At 40.6% G+C, this 16,241-nt stretch overlaps 1 protein-coding gene and 1 long non-coding RNA gene across 2 annotated transcripts in view; both read right to left on the bottom strand.

Annotated features, from left to right (window-relative positions):
* LOC109270665 (uncharacterized) overlaps nucleotides 1–961 on the bottom strand; it is a 39,175-nt gene extending 38,214 nt beyond the window's left edge. Inside the window, exon 1 of the long non-coding RNA XR_002081626.2 lies at nucleotides 743–961. This is a non-coding gene — a long non-coding RNA (uncharacterized LOC109270665). The remainder of the gene's footprint in view (nucleotides 1–742) is intronic.
* A 1,782-nt stretch (nucleotides 962–2,743) lies between these two features.
* Nucleotides 2,744–13,363, bottom strand: TAT (tyrosine aminotransferase). Its single transcript, XM_019455361.2, is given in 13 exon segments — nucleotides 2,744–3,923; nucleotides 3,925–3,936; nucleotides 4,792–4,890; nucleotides 5,467–5,550; nucleotides 5,892–6,020; nucleotides 6,639–6,791; nucleotides 7,585–7,637; nucleotides 8,213–8,351; nucleotides 8,552–8,710; nucleotides 9,819–9,886; nucleotides 12,139–12,243; nucleotides 12,396–12,642; nucleotides 13,232–13,363. Coding segments are annotated over 12 exon segments (1,365 nt in total). The 5' UTR covers nucleotides 12,631–12,642; nucleotides 13,232–13,363; the 3' UTR covers nucleotides 2,744–3,794.
* Between the last annotated feature and the right edge of the window lie 2,878 nt (nucleotides 13,364–16,241).

Here is a 16,241-nt window from a genome sequence, read left to right as displayed (position 1 = left end):
CTCTCTTAGATAAATAAATAAATAAGGCATAATGTACTTTGCATTTCAATTACCAAATGAGTCAATGTCTCAAAGAGCAAGAATTCTTTTCCATGCCTGAAACGCTGACAAAAATTAACACTTGCTTGTTCTTCTCCTTGTTTCCTTTGCAGAAGTGGCATCGCATCCTACATAATATACCTCAATTGTAACGTCAGAAAGTGACTACCTCTTTGGAAGATGCTGTTTAACGATTTGACCCACAAAGAGCATCCAGATTTGTAGATTCTAGGACACCCTATGAAACTTGTTGATCAACATACCCAAACTGTTTAAAACAAATGAGAGTATGAATTAGATGTACTGGGAACTCAGTTCTCCAATGGATTCAATAATTCAACTTTTAGGGTACTTAAAATACAGCCCCTCCTCAAAATAATAATACTATAACATTACGTAACATAAAATACAGCCCCTACTGTAGTAATGTGCGGAGTGTGCGGAACCTAGCGGTGGATTCATTTATCCGGCTGAGTAGGGATCCAAACATATATGCCAGGTACCAGGGACTCAGAAGGACACAATTCTTTGGAGAAAAGTTCCAAAGGTCCAACAAAAGGGACCACACTTTTGTTGTCAGTTGACAACAGCTACTGGGAATTTCTGCTTCTGTTTCACAACTCATCGGACTGGCTGGGATTGGCCCAGAGCTGGGAAAAGAAATAAATGTACAGTTCACTTATTTAACAGGTATTTACAATACCTAGGGATGATGTCTCAGCTTCCGAGAAGCCTCCTGCCAGATGTGGCCCGGACAGGGGGTAAAGGGGAAAGAAAATCTCTCCACAGGGCGCGGGTCCGGGAAAGACGCGAAAGGAGGAAACAAAACCGAGGCCCGACGTTGGGAATAAAACCAGCATCTGAGGAAAGGATCCACCCTTTCCGACCTCTCAGGGATCTGGGCCTGCGCCCTGAGCGGCCCTTCGTGCCTCGCTCCGCCCCCCGACGGCGCATGCGCCTGGAGCAGCGCGGCGCTCGCGCTCGCGCTCGCAACAGCGCCTACGCAGCCTGGTGTTTCTCCTCCGCACTCCGTTCCTACCCAGCTGTCTGGGAGTTGTTGGCAACTAGGGACTGGGGTGGGACGTGGTGTGACTCCTGGTCTGTGGTACTGGCCAGTTACCCTATAGGCGGTGCTCTGGCCTAGAAAGAAAGGTGAAATCACAGACTTTCTAATGCATTCTCCTGCCACTGCCATCGCGAAGCATCTGGAAGCTGTCTGGGGCGGGGGGGGGGGGGGGGGGGGGGGGGGGGGACGGGAGGTGAGAATTTTAATCTTGTTTGGAAGCAACCAGGCACAGGGGTTCTTTTTATTTAGAAACACCCTGGAGGTAATGGACACCTGAGAAATATCATCCTTTCTTTGTCTTCCATAGGAAGCTGAATTATAAAGCTGCGTAATGGTTACTTTATGGGGCGCCTGGGTGGCTCAGTCAGTTAAGCGTCTGATGAGCCCAGCTCAGGTCATGATCTCACTGCTCTTGAGTTACAACCTCAACGTTAGGCTGTGTGCGGTGCAGGCAGTGCGGAGCCTGCTTGAGATTCTCTCTCTCCCTCTCTCTTCCCCTACCTTGCTCGCTCTCTCTCTCAAAATAAATAAACTTTAAAAATTAAAAAAATAGTTACTTTGAAGAGAGGAAAGAAAAAAGGGAAAACTTCACACACACACGTTTACAGGAATGTTTTTGTCTTTGTTTGCATCTTTTGAAATGTGTCCCGTCTGCGGGTTTTTTTTTTTTTAATGCTTGAGTATGTCCTTGACTCCTCTATCAAAATGTAGACACGAAAGAAACTCTCAAGTTTAAGAAATCTGAGTAGAATTCACTAAAGCTGGATAGAATTATATGTACGTGTTAAGATAAAACATCTTGCGTAAACCACCAAGTTTTCCTGAATATTTCTGGACAGATCTTCAGGGGATGGGGCAAGGGTGGTATAGGAAAAGAGGAACCGGACACTTTCAGAAAATTATTGGCAGTGGTGGCCTACAGGAAACAAATCTTTATTATCGCTATTGTTGTATGTTCCTTTTGGATTTGCCAAAGAAAATTAAAAGGTAAATTTTAGCGTGAACTCACTAAATGTGGGCATTTGATGTTTAGTTTTGTAAAGGAAATTAAGTCAGTGTGATTGGCAGGGTTGAGACCTGAAGTTCCTCTTCAGGATAAGGAAAATTTCTCTTAGTAATCTGTAGACTGATTATGGTATACTCCTGCCCCCAACCTTGCAAGATAACTTCATGCTCCCTTCTGTAAGGGAAGTTTTGAGAAAAAAAATTAGTCTACTGTGCCTAAAAGGATTTGCAGACAAAAGGCGGATAATGAAAGATGTCTGACACTTCTCATTCCCTGGGTCACCTGAACCCATTCAGTTTCATTCACCAGTGAGTGGTTAGCAGATGTAGAGCATAGGAATTTGGGACCAGAGGTTGGAGTTCCAAAAAGTTGAAAGTGTAAAGTCAAAGGCCAGAGGTTTATAATGTTGCTTCTTAGTTTGTCTTATTTATAAGTAGGAACCCAGAAATGAGCTCCCAAATAAAATATTTTAGGAATAGTGTTTCTTAAGTAACTCCAAATGTCAGTACATGGACAGGGAAATAAATGAAGTCTAGTGGGTAATGCATCAATCAGACTGAGCAATGAATAGGAATGAATAGCAATGAATAGGATAGGAATTCCCCACAGAGGAGAAAAACCACAGAAGAGCATACTTAGTAAAATTTATTTTTTAAAAAAAGAAGAAAAACAATAATTTATGCCCTTGGCAAAATAAAGGATCTTGTCAATATAAATGTTTCTTAGAAAACATATGAAAAGATAATATAATATACATATCAATAAATCATTATCAACCTTACAGCAAAAGCAATGATTCCATAACAATGATAAATGAGAATATTTCTGGCCCTTACACCACAGTATTTCTGGAAGGTCCGATGATTCCTCCTTTTTTTTTTTAAATACAGATGTGCCCTCATTTTAAGAAACCCTGATGCACACATATCTAAATTTAGAAAGTCCATTGATTACCTTTACAATCAACAATTCTGATTGATTGATTGATTGATTGATTGATATAATCTCTGAACCCAATGTGGGGCTTGAACTCTTGACCCCAAGATCAAGAGTCACATGCTCTACCAACTGAGCCAGACAGGCACCCCATACGATCAACAGTTCTTAAAAAAAAATCAACGAAAATGTTTCTGTAAGGGATCTTTCAAATTAGCAAACTTTCCTAATGTGTTTAGAAAATAATTAACCAATATATGTGTCCCCAACTTCTTTCATTATAGTTCTATTGCATAAAGCGAGGTATACCTGAAGTGAAGCAGTAACAGAATTAGGCCTCAGACCTGACTGGAGAGAGTGTATTCTTATTTATAGTATGAGGAAATGGTTGGGGCACAAATTCTCTCAATCTTTTGTTTCTCTTATCATGAGCTTTTAATTTTCTTGTCTCTGGTGCTTTCTGGTAAATTTTGTTCACCTAGTATTCTCAATAAAAAAGGAGGAAGTCATATAGGAGGGGGCAGATTAATGAATGAGTGAGTCACTCCAGCAGAGCAGAGTGAGGACAATCTGGGATTCAGAGTGTGTATGTGGACATAGCTGGGGGAAAGCAGGAGCGATTCTGAACGCTTGACATGCTTTTGAGGCCCCTCTCCCAGTAGGGGCACCTGATTCCCCTTGAGGAACAGCAAGGCCCAGTCCAGCCTTCCCCGGATGGGACACATACTCAAGAAAACGAACTTGGGCCTATTTGTCACACTCCTCCTGGCTCCCTTCAGCACAGTGATAGTGCAGCTCGCAGAACTCCTGGATCCGGCTACAGGCCTCCAGCATCATCACTGTGGGGACTGTGATCACCACTCGGAAGAAATTCGGGGTACTCAAAGCACTGCAAAAATAAGAGCCTGTTATTCTCATAGCAATTGAATCTGGTACTAAACCACCCTACGATGGCCAGGGTCCTAATCAGCAAGAAGCAGTGATGTCATTTACTCAGAGTTATCAGTTGACTCAGTTCCTCTGTGACAGGTGAAATAAAATGGGGTCGCTTATGTCAAGGGGTTTTAAAATGGACCCAGAAGGCCATTAAGGAGATGGATCTTATGCACCTCTTCACCCATGAAACCATGAACTTTTGAACTGGGCCAAACCACCAATCTCACAAGGACTCAGCCAGAGTCTTGAGACTTGCTACAGTGAGACTTTGTTTAGTGATAGCCTTAGTAACCAATTACATTCAGCCAAGATTAGTTTTCTGCCACCAATCAATCAAAATTCTTTATAAATAGCATATACAAGCATTCCTTTTTGTCTTTAAAAACACTTGACTTTTGTTCTGGGGGGTGGAAGGACACTATTTGGGTCACTGCCCAGATCTGTGTTCCCCAAATTGCAGTTCTGAGACACCAAATAAATGTTTTTGTTTTATTTTAGCTCCGCTTCTTTTCTTGGTTGACACCATCATTGGGGTGCTAAGTCTAGAAACAATTCATCTTAAAAGGGACTTGTGGGACAAGCCTGTTTCCCCTCACTTAAAATGTTCAGTCACAACGTTTCTTCCCGGTATGGATGGGATAATGATGAGGGAGAAACAAATTTTAAATAGACGTCATGAAACACATCAGTTTGAATCTTATCAAATGAGAATACACTTTGTTGGGGGGAAAAAAAGGCAGGCTAAAGACCAACTCAACCCGAGGCTCTAGAAACTGTTGGGAATGTCCTGAGAGACATGAACACTCACCGTTGCTGGGAGGCAGTGGACTGACTGCTCAGCAACTAACCGCTCTGTGAACTCCACATCATTCTCAAATTCTGGGAAATGTTCCATCTCAATGCCAACCTATACCAATTACAGGGAGAGGCAAACTTATCAGGAGGGAAAACAGGCCAACTCCCCATGCCAGAAACTAACATAGGGACTGCTCTAAAAAATATCTTGGAACTCTACTACTGATAACTAAGAGTTCTAACACTTAGGAGCCCATGGAATTTTTCATAGGAAAGACAGGATGTCTTTATATTAATATTTTAGTTTATTGAAGCATTCCTTCCTGGATGTTGATAAGTGAAAGCTGGAAATAGAATGTCAGTGTTTCTCTAAAAAGGCAACATTAACATTGTGAGCTGGGCAATTGTTGACTGCATGGAACTATCCCACCAATTACAAGATACTAGTGTCTCCAGTCCACAAAATGCCAATGCCCCAAGTTATTCTGGAAACAGGGGCACCTGGGTGGCTCAGTCGGGCAAGTGTCAACCTTGGCTCAGGTCAAGATCTCAGAGTGACCTGAACAGACATTCAGAACAAGGCGATTCCTAAACTAACAGGCCCGGAGGCTTAGCTGGTTGTCTTTGTGAGTCCTGCAGACCAGCTTCTGCTTGCCTTACAGAAAATGCCTGCCACCTACATACTTACCATGAGGTACATGGCCCCAGAAGGGCGGACTGGCCGGAGTCCAGGGATGGCAGCTAGTGCGTCATAGCAAAGATCAACGTTGGACTACAAGAGGAGGCAGAAAGATGTCAAGAATCAAAATATAAGTGAAAGAAAAGCACGTCATTAAAAGTAGAGCCCACACTGGAGGCAGGGAACCTAAGTTTGCTCTGCTGGCATCAAGGGCACAGGAAGTAGGCGAGAAAAAAATCCTATCACTTTTGGCCAGGAGCAGAGTAAAGTGCCAGAAATGAGAGACATGGAAGGGTGGATAGTTACACTGATGCCATCTCCTGATTTGGAGGCCCCATAATGGCACACCGCTCCAGAAACGAGGACATGTTATTCCTAACTCCACTGGCGGCATTTCCTCACTCCCAAAGTAAAAGGCTACGGGCTGCCCTTACCTTCAAGAAGCTCAGAGTGTTGTGGTAGAAGTCCTGAGGGGTGCGATGTAGGATGCTTTTCAGAGCTCCCTGGACAATGGTGCAGGGTCCCAGGATCCGCTGACTCAGTTTCACCAACCCATCTCGGATCTAAACCCCCCCAACCCGCAAACATATTATTTAGCCTTCCTTAAGCATTCCAGTTTTGGGGATTCTGGTTCTGGCTATTCTTTCCATCAGGTTTGTAGTCTCTGGAGAAGTGATGGTGCGTGCCTACTGGCACTCTTAGATCAGACCACTGGGGTTTGTAGCCCAGCTCTGTCACGCACATGCTGCGTGACTCAGCAAATTGTACAATGTCTCAGTGCTTCAGTTTTCTCAACCGTAAAAAGGAGATAATACTATGGCCTCCTAGAGTTGTTGGGAGGATTACAGTAAAATAATGTATATCAAGTGCTGGCATATTGTAAGCCTGCAAACAAAATCACGTATCATTATAGCTATTGTTTCCTTATTTGTGGTCCTAAAATTAGAAGCAGATGGAACTTCTTCATAGAACCAGGTACAAGAAAACTCAGTTTTGGAGAGGAATAACTAAGTACCGTCTTTACCCAGCATCTTTTGGCACCCAGAACTACAGGGCCAAGAAGAAAGAAGAAAAAACAACACTAAAACAACAAAAAAATCACCACCCAACCACTGTGCATGCAAATTAAATACACATATATATACTAAATTAGACATACTGTATCACCTCATTGCTCTTACCTCATTGCCAAAAATGTCTCTTCGGTCATGGATGAGGATCCAGCCCAACCTCCAGCCAGGAACCAGCCAGCGCTTGGCCAGCCCTCCACAGGACAGGATGGGGACGTTGCTGCTGAGGGTGGCCAGAGGCTCAAATTTGGAACCCGAAAACACCTGAGGAGAAGAAATCCTTGCAGTTGTCTTCTGGCTTACTTTCCTCCAAATCCCATGCCTTCCAGTCTTTACCTTGTATAACTAGGAACAGGGCCTTGGATTTATGCGCTCATCCTACCCTAAAGCATAACTGGGAGCCTAGGAGGCTTCAAAGGAGACTATACAGAGACATATAACCTGACATCTGGTCTGGATTAAAGGAAGCCTACGATGAGGATACTGATCCTGGCCCAGGAATAGATACAACTCAACAAAGCTTGCTCTGGGGAATGAATGCTTGTTGGAATTAGACATTTAAAAATATAATAGGGGTCCACAACCCTTTACCTGAGATTCTTGGGCCCATATTTGTTGCAGAATGTAGGATTGTTTGGATTTTTGAGAAGTTTACCTGGATCATATATTATGTAACACCCCCAAAGCAGTGCGGGACGGCACTCCTAATCAAGCATATTAACATTTCTTTCCCTTTCCTTACATTCTTGACAAATATATATATACATATATAAGTGAGATACATAGAAAATCTACAAATATCTTTACATCAAGTCAAGCCAGGTTTTTCCACCAAAGGAATTTCAAAAATCTTCAGATTTTTATAGCTTTTTGGACTTCGGAAAACTGGCTAAGAGATTATAGAATCTATGTGTACTTTTAAGAGTGCAGGGATACTGATATGCTGTACTGAAATGATTAGGAATTACTTCTGGTGTTTTTGATGCCACCTCTAAAGGTCCCATGAAGTAATTTGGAATTGAGATTATTGTAGTGATAGATCCTGCCCAAGACTTACCATGTCTCCATAGATCTCATCAGCTAAAATGGGGACACACTGCCTTGCAGCCACTAAAAATAAGAAAAACAGGCTGAAATCATTGTTGTTGTTGTTGTTGTTGTTGTTAAGTAGGCTTCATGCCCAGTATGGAGCTCAACATGGGGCTTAAACCCACGACTCTGAGATCAAGACGTGAGCTGAGATCAAGAGTCGAATGCTTAACCAACTGAGCCATCCAGGGGCCCCCAGGCTGAAATCCTTTTTAATGTGAATTGCCTTAGCAATTAATATTCACCTGGACTTATTATATTTTGCATTTCATATTTATGTGTTTTGTTTTCCAATTTAAGAACTATAAATTCTTATACTCTTCCAGGATACAGAGGCTAAATATACCATTTAATTAACCAGATATTTCAAACCTGCTCTTCCACATATGGGAATAGTGAAGAGGCAAGTGCTGCCTTTTTCTCCTTCTTGTAGGTGAGGTCTACTGCTCCAGGGGCACACTATTCACTGGAGACCCCAGTAGAGCTCCCCCACCCCCATCCTCAGCTCGGAACTAACCCTCTTCTCATTCCAGGAAAACAGCTCAAGGATCCTATCCCCATATCTTCTCCTGTCAAATGAAGTCTGATGGACTTACCAGCCAGAATTTTCTGGAGATGACTTTTACTGTACACTGACCCACAGGGGTTTGATGGATTATTAACAATGAGACAAGCTGTCTTTTCATCAATTAGAGATTCCAGTTGTTTCAAGTCAATTTCCCAAGACTTTTCTGGCTGGGGAGGAAGAAAGGGTGAGACTAAGATGGTTCTGAAAACTTGAGGGGGAATATTCATTTAACAGTATATTCTAAATAATAAAATGTGTTTGTGGCCTCCACCACCCACTTCCAAATCTTTCTGTGCTAAGACAATTGTCATATATTTTTACAAAGCCGTAATTCAACACTGGGGTCTAAAATTAAAAAGTTGTTTACCAATAAATTGTAGAGTTTGACCTCAATTCCCATTGATTCAGCCAAAGTCCTATAAAGAGAGAAACCGGGTCTTGGAACTAGGATGTTTTGTCCTGGGTTGGCCAACACAGCTAAACAAAGTTCAATAGCCTGACTGCAGCCACTAGTCAGAATGACATCCTGTGAAGAAATAAAAGGTACATTTTGTTAGGGGTTCCAACAGCAGTGGGAGAAAAGACATTGTCAGATAGGTGAGTGGGGAGCAATAATAAACTTACTTTTACAAGCTCTAAGTAAAGTAGTCAGGACTGTACTAAGCCAAAATTGGGGGAAAATGCTTATATATGTCCATATCTAAATGTTGAAAATATTGACCACTTAAAAGAAGTAAATCACTTTAACAAGTACATGTCAGCTATGACTCAGCAGACTTCATGAGAGATCATTATGACCTTGGACTTTTTCACTTGGTTATTTGTTTACCTTCGACCAGAAATTTGAAGCCTGATTCTTCTCTGAAATACAGACTGAGGGCACCTCTTATGTTAAGAAATATCAACACACACAGTAGACGACAGAGGGAGAGTGGCATTTAAACTTGTGGCCCTGCCATCGATTGAATATTCCATAGTACCTCAATCTTCCCATCTGAGTGAGCTTTTTTTTTTTAACGTTTATTCATTTTTGAGAGATAGAGACAGAGGGTGAACGGGAGAGGACAGAGAGAGAGAGAGAGAGAGAGAGAGAAAAAAAAAAAATCTGAAGTAGGCTTCAGGCTCTGAGTTGTCTGCACAGAACCTGACAAGGGGCTTGAACTCATGAACCATGAGATCACGACCTGAGCCAAAGTTGGACGCTTAACCAAATGAGCCACCCAGGAGCCCCCCCATCTGAGTGGGGAAGTGAATGATGGAAGCTACAAATTTAAGAAAGAAATTTAAGAAAGATCTTATTGGTAAAATAAAAAATGTTACTTATTTGGTGTTATGAATTATTGTTTTTTAAAGTTCTTTTGCAGAGAATCAAATGTAAGGGAACCTCTGAATCCTTTGAGCCTCAAGACAGAACACCACATAAATTATATTCAATATTATCATCATACTGTAATGGCATTAAATATACTCAGGGATTAAGTGGCCTCACTCTATGAGAAGTTCTCAAATTGCTAAAGGGAAATTCTTCACGCCTTTTGTTTCCCGAAACTGTTATTCCTTGTGGAACAGAGACAAGGAAAATGGTATAGTTTGCCCAGTATTACTTCAGAGCTGTTACCTTGGTTAAGCCCTACCTTAGCTTCCAGGGGTGCCTCGGGCCGGTGGTAATAAGAAGCAATATCCTCACGACTGGATAAGTAGCCTGAAAGAGCCAGAAGGAAGAAGCTGAAAGTTTGCATCTGGCAACTGACCACTATGCCCTAGAGTCAAAAGGACCTCAGGCTAACTCCTGCCCCTGCTTAGAGCACAAACTGTTCAGTTTAGCTCTCAGCCACTATAGATAAAGGAGTTATGTGTTACAATTTTATAATAATCTCACATGTGTAAATAATAACAAGGAGAACTTTCCAAAGTATAAAATACTCTGCACCATCTTGATTACTATGATTATGTTTTATTTTTCATAAAAAACAATATTTAGATTTTTCCTAAATCCCTTCCAGGACTATATATTTTGAAGAGTTGTAATCAATGCATGTAATACATTGGGTCCCTTTTAAGTTTTTTACATTATATCATATACCTATTAGTGGTTTTGCACAAGTTTTTCTTTTAAATTCAATTCTTATACAATATTTCCAAATGTTGGCTTACAAGTTTGACGTAGGGACAGCATCATGCAAATTGGTTTGCGAAACTGCTTTTAAGAAGACTCCATTCAATTACAAAGTCCAGATACAATATTTCATAATGTTCCACTTAACAGTTAGAGATAAATGTCTTGAAGTTATATAAATCAGCACTTCCTTAATTACTAATAAGGAAGAGAATTTTCCTAGATAAATGTTATGGCCTATATTTCCTTTGGCATGAAATGTTCATATCGTTTGAATATTTGTGAAGTGGAGAACTGTTTTTGGTTTTTCAGGTTGAATCTCTTCCTTAATACTTTGGGTATAAAAGTTATAAACTTGTTTTATAATCTAATTTTTGGTCTTCTTTTGTTGATTTTTGTTGTATGAAACTTTATAAAACATAAACAATCAACCTAAAAATTACGTCCCTCAGGCTCTTTGAAGTGTTTTTAAAATTCTATTTTAGCACAAAACTGGATTTGCATCCTACATTAGAAATATGTCACTATATCTTGTCATTTGCAGCAACATGGATGGACCTAGGGGGTATCATGCCAGGTGAGATAAGTTAGACTGAGAAAGACACATTCCATATGATTTCACTCATTGTGGAATCTAAAAAACCAGCAAACAAATGAACAAAGAAAAAAAGCAGAATCAGAACTATAAATACAGAGAACAAACTGATGCCTTCCAGAGGGAAAGGGCTAGGAAGATGGGCAAAATGGGTGAAGGCGAGAGGGAGATACAGCTTCTGGTTATAGGATGAGTAGGTCATGAGAATAAAAGGCGCAGCATAGGGAATACAGTCAATGGTACTGTACTAATGTTGTATGGTGACAGACGGCAGCTACCCTTGGGGTGAGCAAACATAACGTACAGAGATGTTGAACCACTGTCTACACTTGAAACTAATGTAACATTGTGTATCAACTATATTCAAATAAAACAATATAAATAAGTTTTAAAAAGGAAAATAATATGTTGCTAGGTACATATGGAGACTGGGGGTGTGTGTGTGCAACATTGAAACAAAGTCAAAGGGTCACTTATTTTATCAGACATTTAATGTGGAAATGGTTAGTAGATGGAGACAGTTAAACCTAAATAAGAATAGGGATGGGCAAAAAGGGGTAAAGGGGCCAACCGTATGGTGATGAGCAGTAACCAGACTTGTGGTGATCACTTTGCAGCGTATACAGTTGTATTATACAGCTGTACACCTGAAACTCCTACTGTAAAAACATCTCAATAAGAATAACTTCTTTCTGTCAGAAATAACCTCTTCTTCAATGGGACAGCCCATTCTTTGTATTCTACTTCATTTTTATCTCTTTATTTAAGCTGAAACAGTTATAAATGCATTTGAATGTAATCAGAACATTCAACCACACGGTGATATTTGACCATAGTTAAAATAAGGGTTGAATGTGTAGAGAAAAAGAAATGAAGCTAAGAAGCTATCTACATAGTGCAAATAAGTAAATTAATGTAGGACCTAGAGGCTAAGTAAACAGGCACCTGCAAAATCCAAGGCCTTCATATGAAAATTAGCAATGTTGGTTGAGAAATAAGTACGTGAACAGAACAAAAGAGGCAGAGCCAGTGGGCCAGAGGAAGCCAGGAAAGGAGCTGAACCCTGCTGGCTGTGTTCAAGCATTCTGAGATCCTCGTCCCCAAATCCAAATGGCTATTTTATCTTAGCCTCTCCTTAGGATCTATGAATCAGGGAAGCAAAGAGAACTGCTGGAAACTTACTCCTAATAGAAGAGCACTAACAATTTGGACGCCACCAGACAGAGTCTCAGGAGAAGCTTACCAATGGAGGGGGCATAGCCATTATACTTTCCCGAGTCTAGAGCATCTTTCATTGCTTGGGTGACTTCAGGGTCTGTAGGCAGGTTTCCAAACACAGTAGGGTCCCCTTTTCATGGAAGAGAAAAAAAGAGCCCCAAGAGGTTACTCTTCCATGCCCAGTGCTCGGACTCCCTCTCTACTCCCATCTTCTCCAAGCAGTTGTGAGGATGGGGCTAACAGCGATGAGATCTGCCCCTCACCTGAGAGTCCCCAACTCACCAATTGACAGAGCGATCATGGTTTTGTTTGGATTAGGCTTCACCTTCATGCTGTCCACAATGGCCCGGATGGGATTGAAAGTTTTGTTGGACATGTCTGAGGGCCTCACGGACCATCTGGCCTTCCTGCCTTTCATTTTTCCCGGCACGGAGCTTCTCCCACCAAGGTTGACGTGCACATCCAGAACTGAGGGAAGGTTGCTGTTGCTGTTCATCTGAATCACATATGGGTCCATCACTAGTAAAGCCTATGGGGGAAAGGAGGTCCTTGTGACACTAAGAACAGAGCAGCATCTTGGCGGCCTATATTTGAACCAAACATAAGCGTGATTTCGTTAGATGTCTTTCCAAACTGCTTTGTTTGGCCACATTTTTCATGCTTTGTGAATAAGGGGAGTTTTAAGACTTTTTGCTGAGATGGAATATAAAGCAAGAACCCATTTTATAATGTTAGCAAAGACCATGCACTGAATACTTATCTACTGTGAGACTACATGCAACCATAATGTCATTGAAAGTTTAACTGCTCTCAGTGAGACTGAGGGGAACTGACATGAAAATCATGAAACAAAGCATATATATGTGTTGCCTCTTTTCCATGCAAAGCCTATCCAAGTGTCTCCCTAATGCTTCAATAGACTGTCTTGCCCTCTGCAAGAACCAGGAAGGACCATTCCACACTGTTAGAAATTTAGTGTTAATATTTTGTCATTAGTAAAAATAAAGCCCTATCCCACGAGCACCTTAGTATCCTGTAGAAAAAAGAAGTCAATACACCATAAAGAAGAAAGCACACATCCCAATTACCACCACATTAGCTGAGGCTTGAGATTTTACCTTCCAACTACAGGAGAAACTGCCCTCCCAGTAGCCAAACCTGGAAGCTCTTAGTCCTTCTTTGACAGGTCACGGTGACAATGGCCTCGGATGCAATTCTTGACTCCTGAAATAGTTTGCACAAATGGGCGTTGGGCCTGGAACTTTCCTGCTATTGGCTAGGGTGAGAACTGGGTGGCCAGCCCTCCTTTCCCTCCCCTTCCTCACTTGCTGCTTCTCACCTCTAACTCTTCCTCTACCCCCCCCCCCCCCCCACCATATCAGGAGTTTGTCCTCACTTCAAACCTCTGGAATTCTCTGTGTTAACTCTTTCTGGGCACTTTGTGAGACATTTGAGAGGACTGTCAGAGGGCTTGTTAGGATTACAGTTGGCAATTTTTATTAAATCTCTTTTGATACAAATAACCTATTAAAATGTTAACAGTACAGACATGTGTAAAGTAAAAAGTGAAGAGTCCTTCCATGCACCTTGCTATCTACACACTTCATTTTCACTATCCCCAGAGTCCATACACTCTCCCCAGGGGTAGGCAGTGTTACATAATGATTTGGCCATTTCTATCCATTCGCCAAGACAGATTAATAGGTAGGTAGATAGAGGATAGATACATAGATGGATACAAGATAGATACATAGGTACATCATTTTATAGATTTTCAAAACACTGAAGGAATTAGTGAAGGAATTCACTATTCACTGAAGGAATAGTTGCACAATTTGTTATGCAACATGTTTATTTACTTCCTGCATCCTGCACTCCTTTCCTTGTTCACAAGGTTCTTCTTCAGTCACAACAAATGGGCAGTTGAAACAAATTAAGTTTCACTCAACAAATACCTTAAAAGATAGTAGTAGCGTCTTCAAGGCAACTAAAACCTGTGGAACGTTATCCTGTACTGTGAATTCTCCTTCATTTACCTGCTAGGAAGTTGTGGGGAGAATAATATGTCAGGTGAAGTCTAAACAAACAACCTTGCTAAGCAAGCACAGCAGAAACCTCAGCATTCCGGTGAGCCTATAAAAAAGACCATCCACTCAAGGGTTAAAAGAAGCCTCTGGGACTCCATCTGCTCAGATCCTATCTGTTTATTTATTGGAAGACAAAGAGTTGTTACATAAGTTCTTTCTTCTCCATTTACTTTTAGGTGATTGGAGTCTCCAGTGGGGGGTGAATTACCTTTTATTCTTCTGGACCTTTCATCTCTTAGTGCTTTGAAGAACTTATCTAACACATTCCCTTTCCCACCCCAGTGAAGCAAGTAAGTGTTCACCACCTCATCTTAGGGCGGAGCAGCAGAAGCACAAGGCAAGGGCAGGAAGCCAGCCAGGTCATAGCGAATTTCAAATTCGAAAGCTGGAAGCCCTGCACCCTGAGCTAGATATTCAGGGCTGCTCTGTTGCAAAATGCAAGTACACAGCCTTGTCTACAACATCCAAAGGCACAGAGAAGGAAGAAAGAGTTGCATCAGTTCTGCTATTTGGCACCCCATGGCAAAAGGCACATGGCTTCTTTGTTTTACTTAATGGTAGTTAAACATTGTATAGACGGATGTATACTTTTGCATAGCTGCCAACACAATGAGAACACGGTATTGTTTCCAAAGCACACAGATTTTGTCAAGAAAGAAGACCTTTCTTTCCTAAATGCTTTTATTCCATCACCACCCCCATTTGAAATATAATACATGTGTACTGGAGAAAATCAGAACAAACTAAAAGCATTTATAATTCTACCACCACTCTAACACATTACCCTTATTTCTCCCCCACAACATAGATCTCTTGTTCTTTACATATATTTTTCAAATTGAGATAAAATTCACATAACAAAATATTCACACTTTCATCTTTTCAGAGTATAAGATTCAATGATTTTTAATACACTCACAATATTGTGCAACAATCACCACCATTTAATGCCAACACATTTTCTTTTACTCTTACTGTTTTAGTAATTAAAATCCTCATATAGTAAATTGAAATACTGATGTTTGTAAACTAAACTCTGAACACCTTTCCCCACAACTCCACTCCATACAGATGGTTGCTTTAGCCATTTCTTGTATATCTTTTCAAGTGTTTTCTGTTTCTCTACAACACTTAATACTTCCATAGCTGGCTTTAAAGTTGTTTGAAAACATAGATACTACAAATTTGTTCTATATAGCTGCACTGTCCATTATTACAGCCACTAGTCAAAAGCAGCTATTGAGTACATGAAATGTGGTTTGTCTAAAGTGAGATGTGGTGTTGGTGTAAAACACACATCAGGTTTTGAAGACTTATATGAAAATAATGTAAAATATCTCATCAATAATTTTATATTGATTACATGCTTAAATAATATTTTGGATATATTGGGTCAAATCACTAATTTCACCTACTTCTTTTACATTTTAAAATACTTCTACTAGAAAGTTTGCAATTCCTGTGTGCTTTGCATTCTGTTTCTATTGAATAATGCCGTTTTACAGCTTGCCTTTTAAAAAATCTTAACACATTGTCTTGGTATCCTTTCCATTTTCATACATGGAGATCAATTTCATTCTTTTTAATGGCTATATACTGTCCATTTAACCATTCTATTCTTGTTGGACATAGGGCAGCTTCTATTTTTTTCTCTTACAAATAAAACATTGAACACACTCATTATTGATAATTGAAAATTATTTTATAAGTATCCTATAATTTGTAGGATAGTTTCCTAGAGGTAGAATCACATTTCACATAACAAAAGACCTGCCAAATTGATCAACTGATAGACTATAGGAAGAAGAGACAATACAATATGTCTTATTTTGACAACCTCTTGGAGTTCAGACTGTATCACAACTACATATCCTGCTTAAGGGCTGACAAAGGGAATCAACTGAGTTTTACAGCAAGGGTTCTCTAGGTGATCAGAATCTCAGAGGTTAAGATTCTTTTTCTTTCCTTTTTTTTTTAAACTTTTTAACGTTTATTCATTTTTTGAGACAGAGAGAGACAGAGCATGAATGGGGGAAGGTCA

This window comes from Panthera pardus, unplaced genomic scaffold (assembly GCF_024362965.1).
Source record: "Panthera pardus isolate Hobbes unplaced genomic scaffold, ASM2436296v1 HiC_scaffold_19, whole genome shotgun sequence".
Classification (NCBI taxonomy): domain Eukaryota; kingdom Metazoa; phylum Chordata; class Mammalia; order Carnivora; family Felidae; genus Panthera; species Panthera pardus.
Note: the sequence above shows the minus strand (reverse complement) of the source record. Positions and strands in the feature narration are given on the sequence as shown.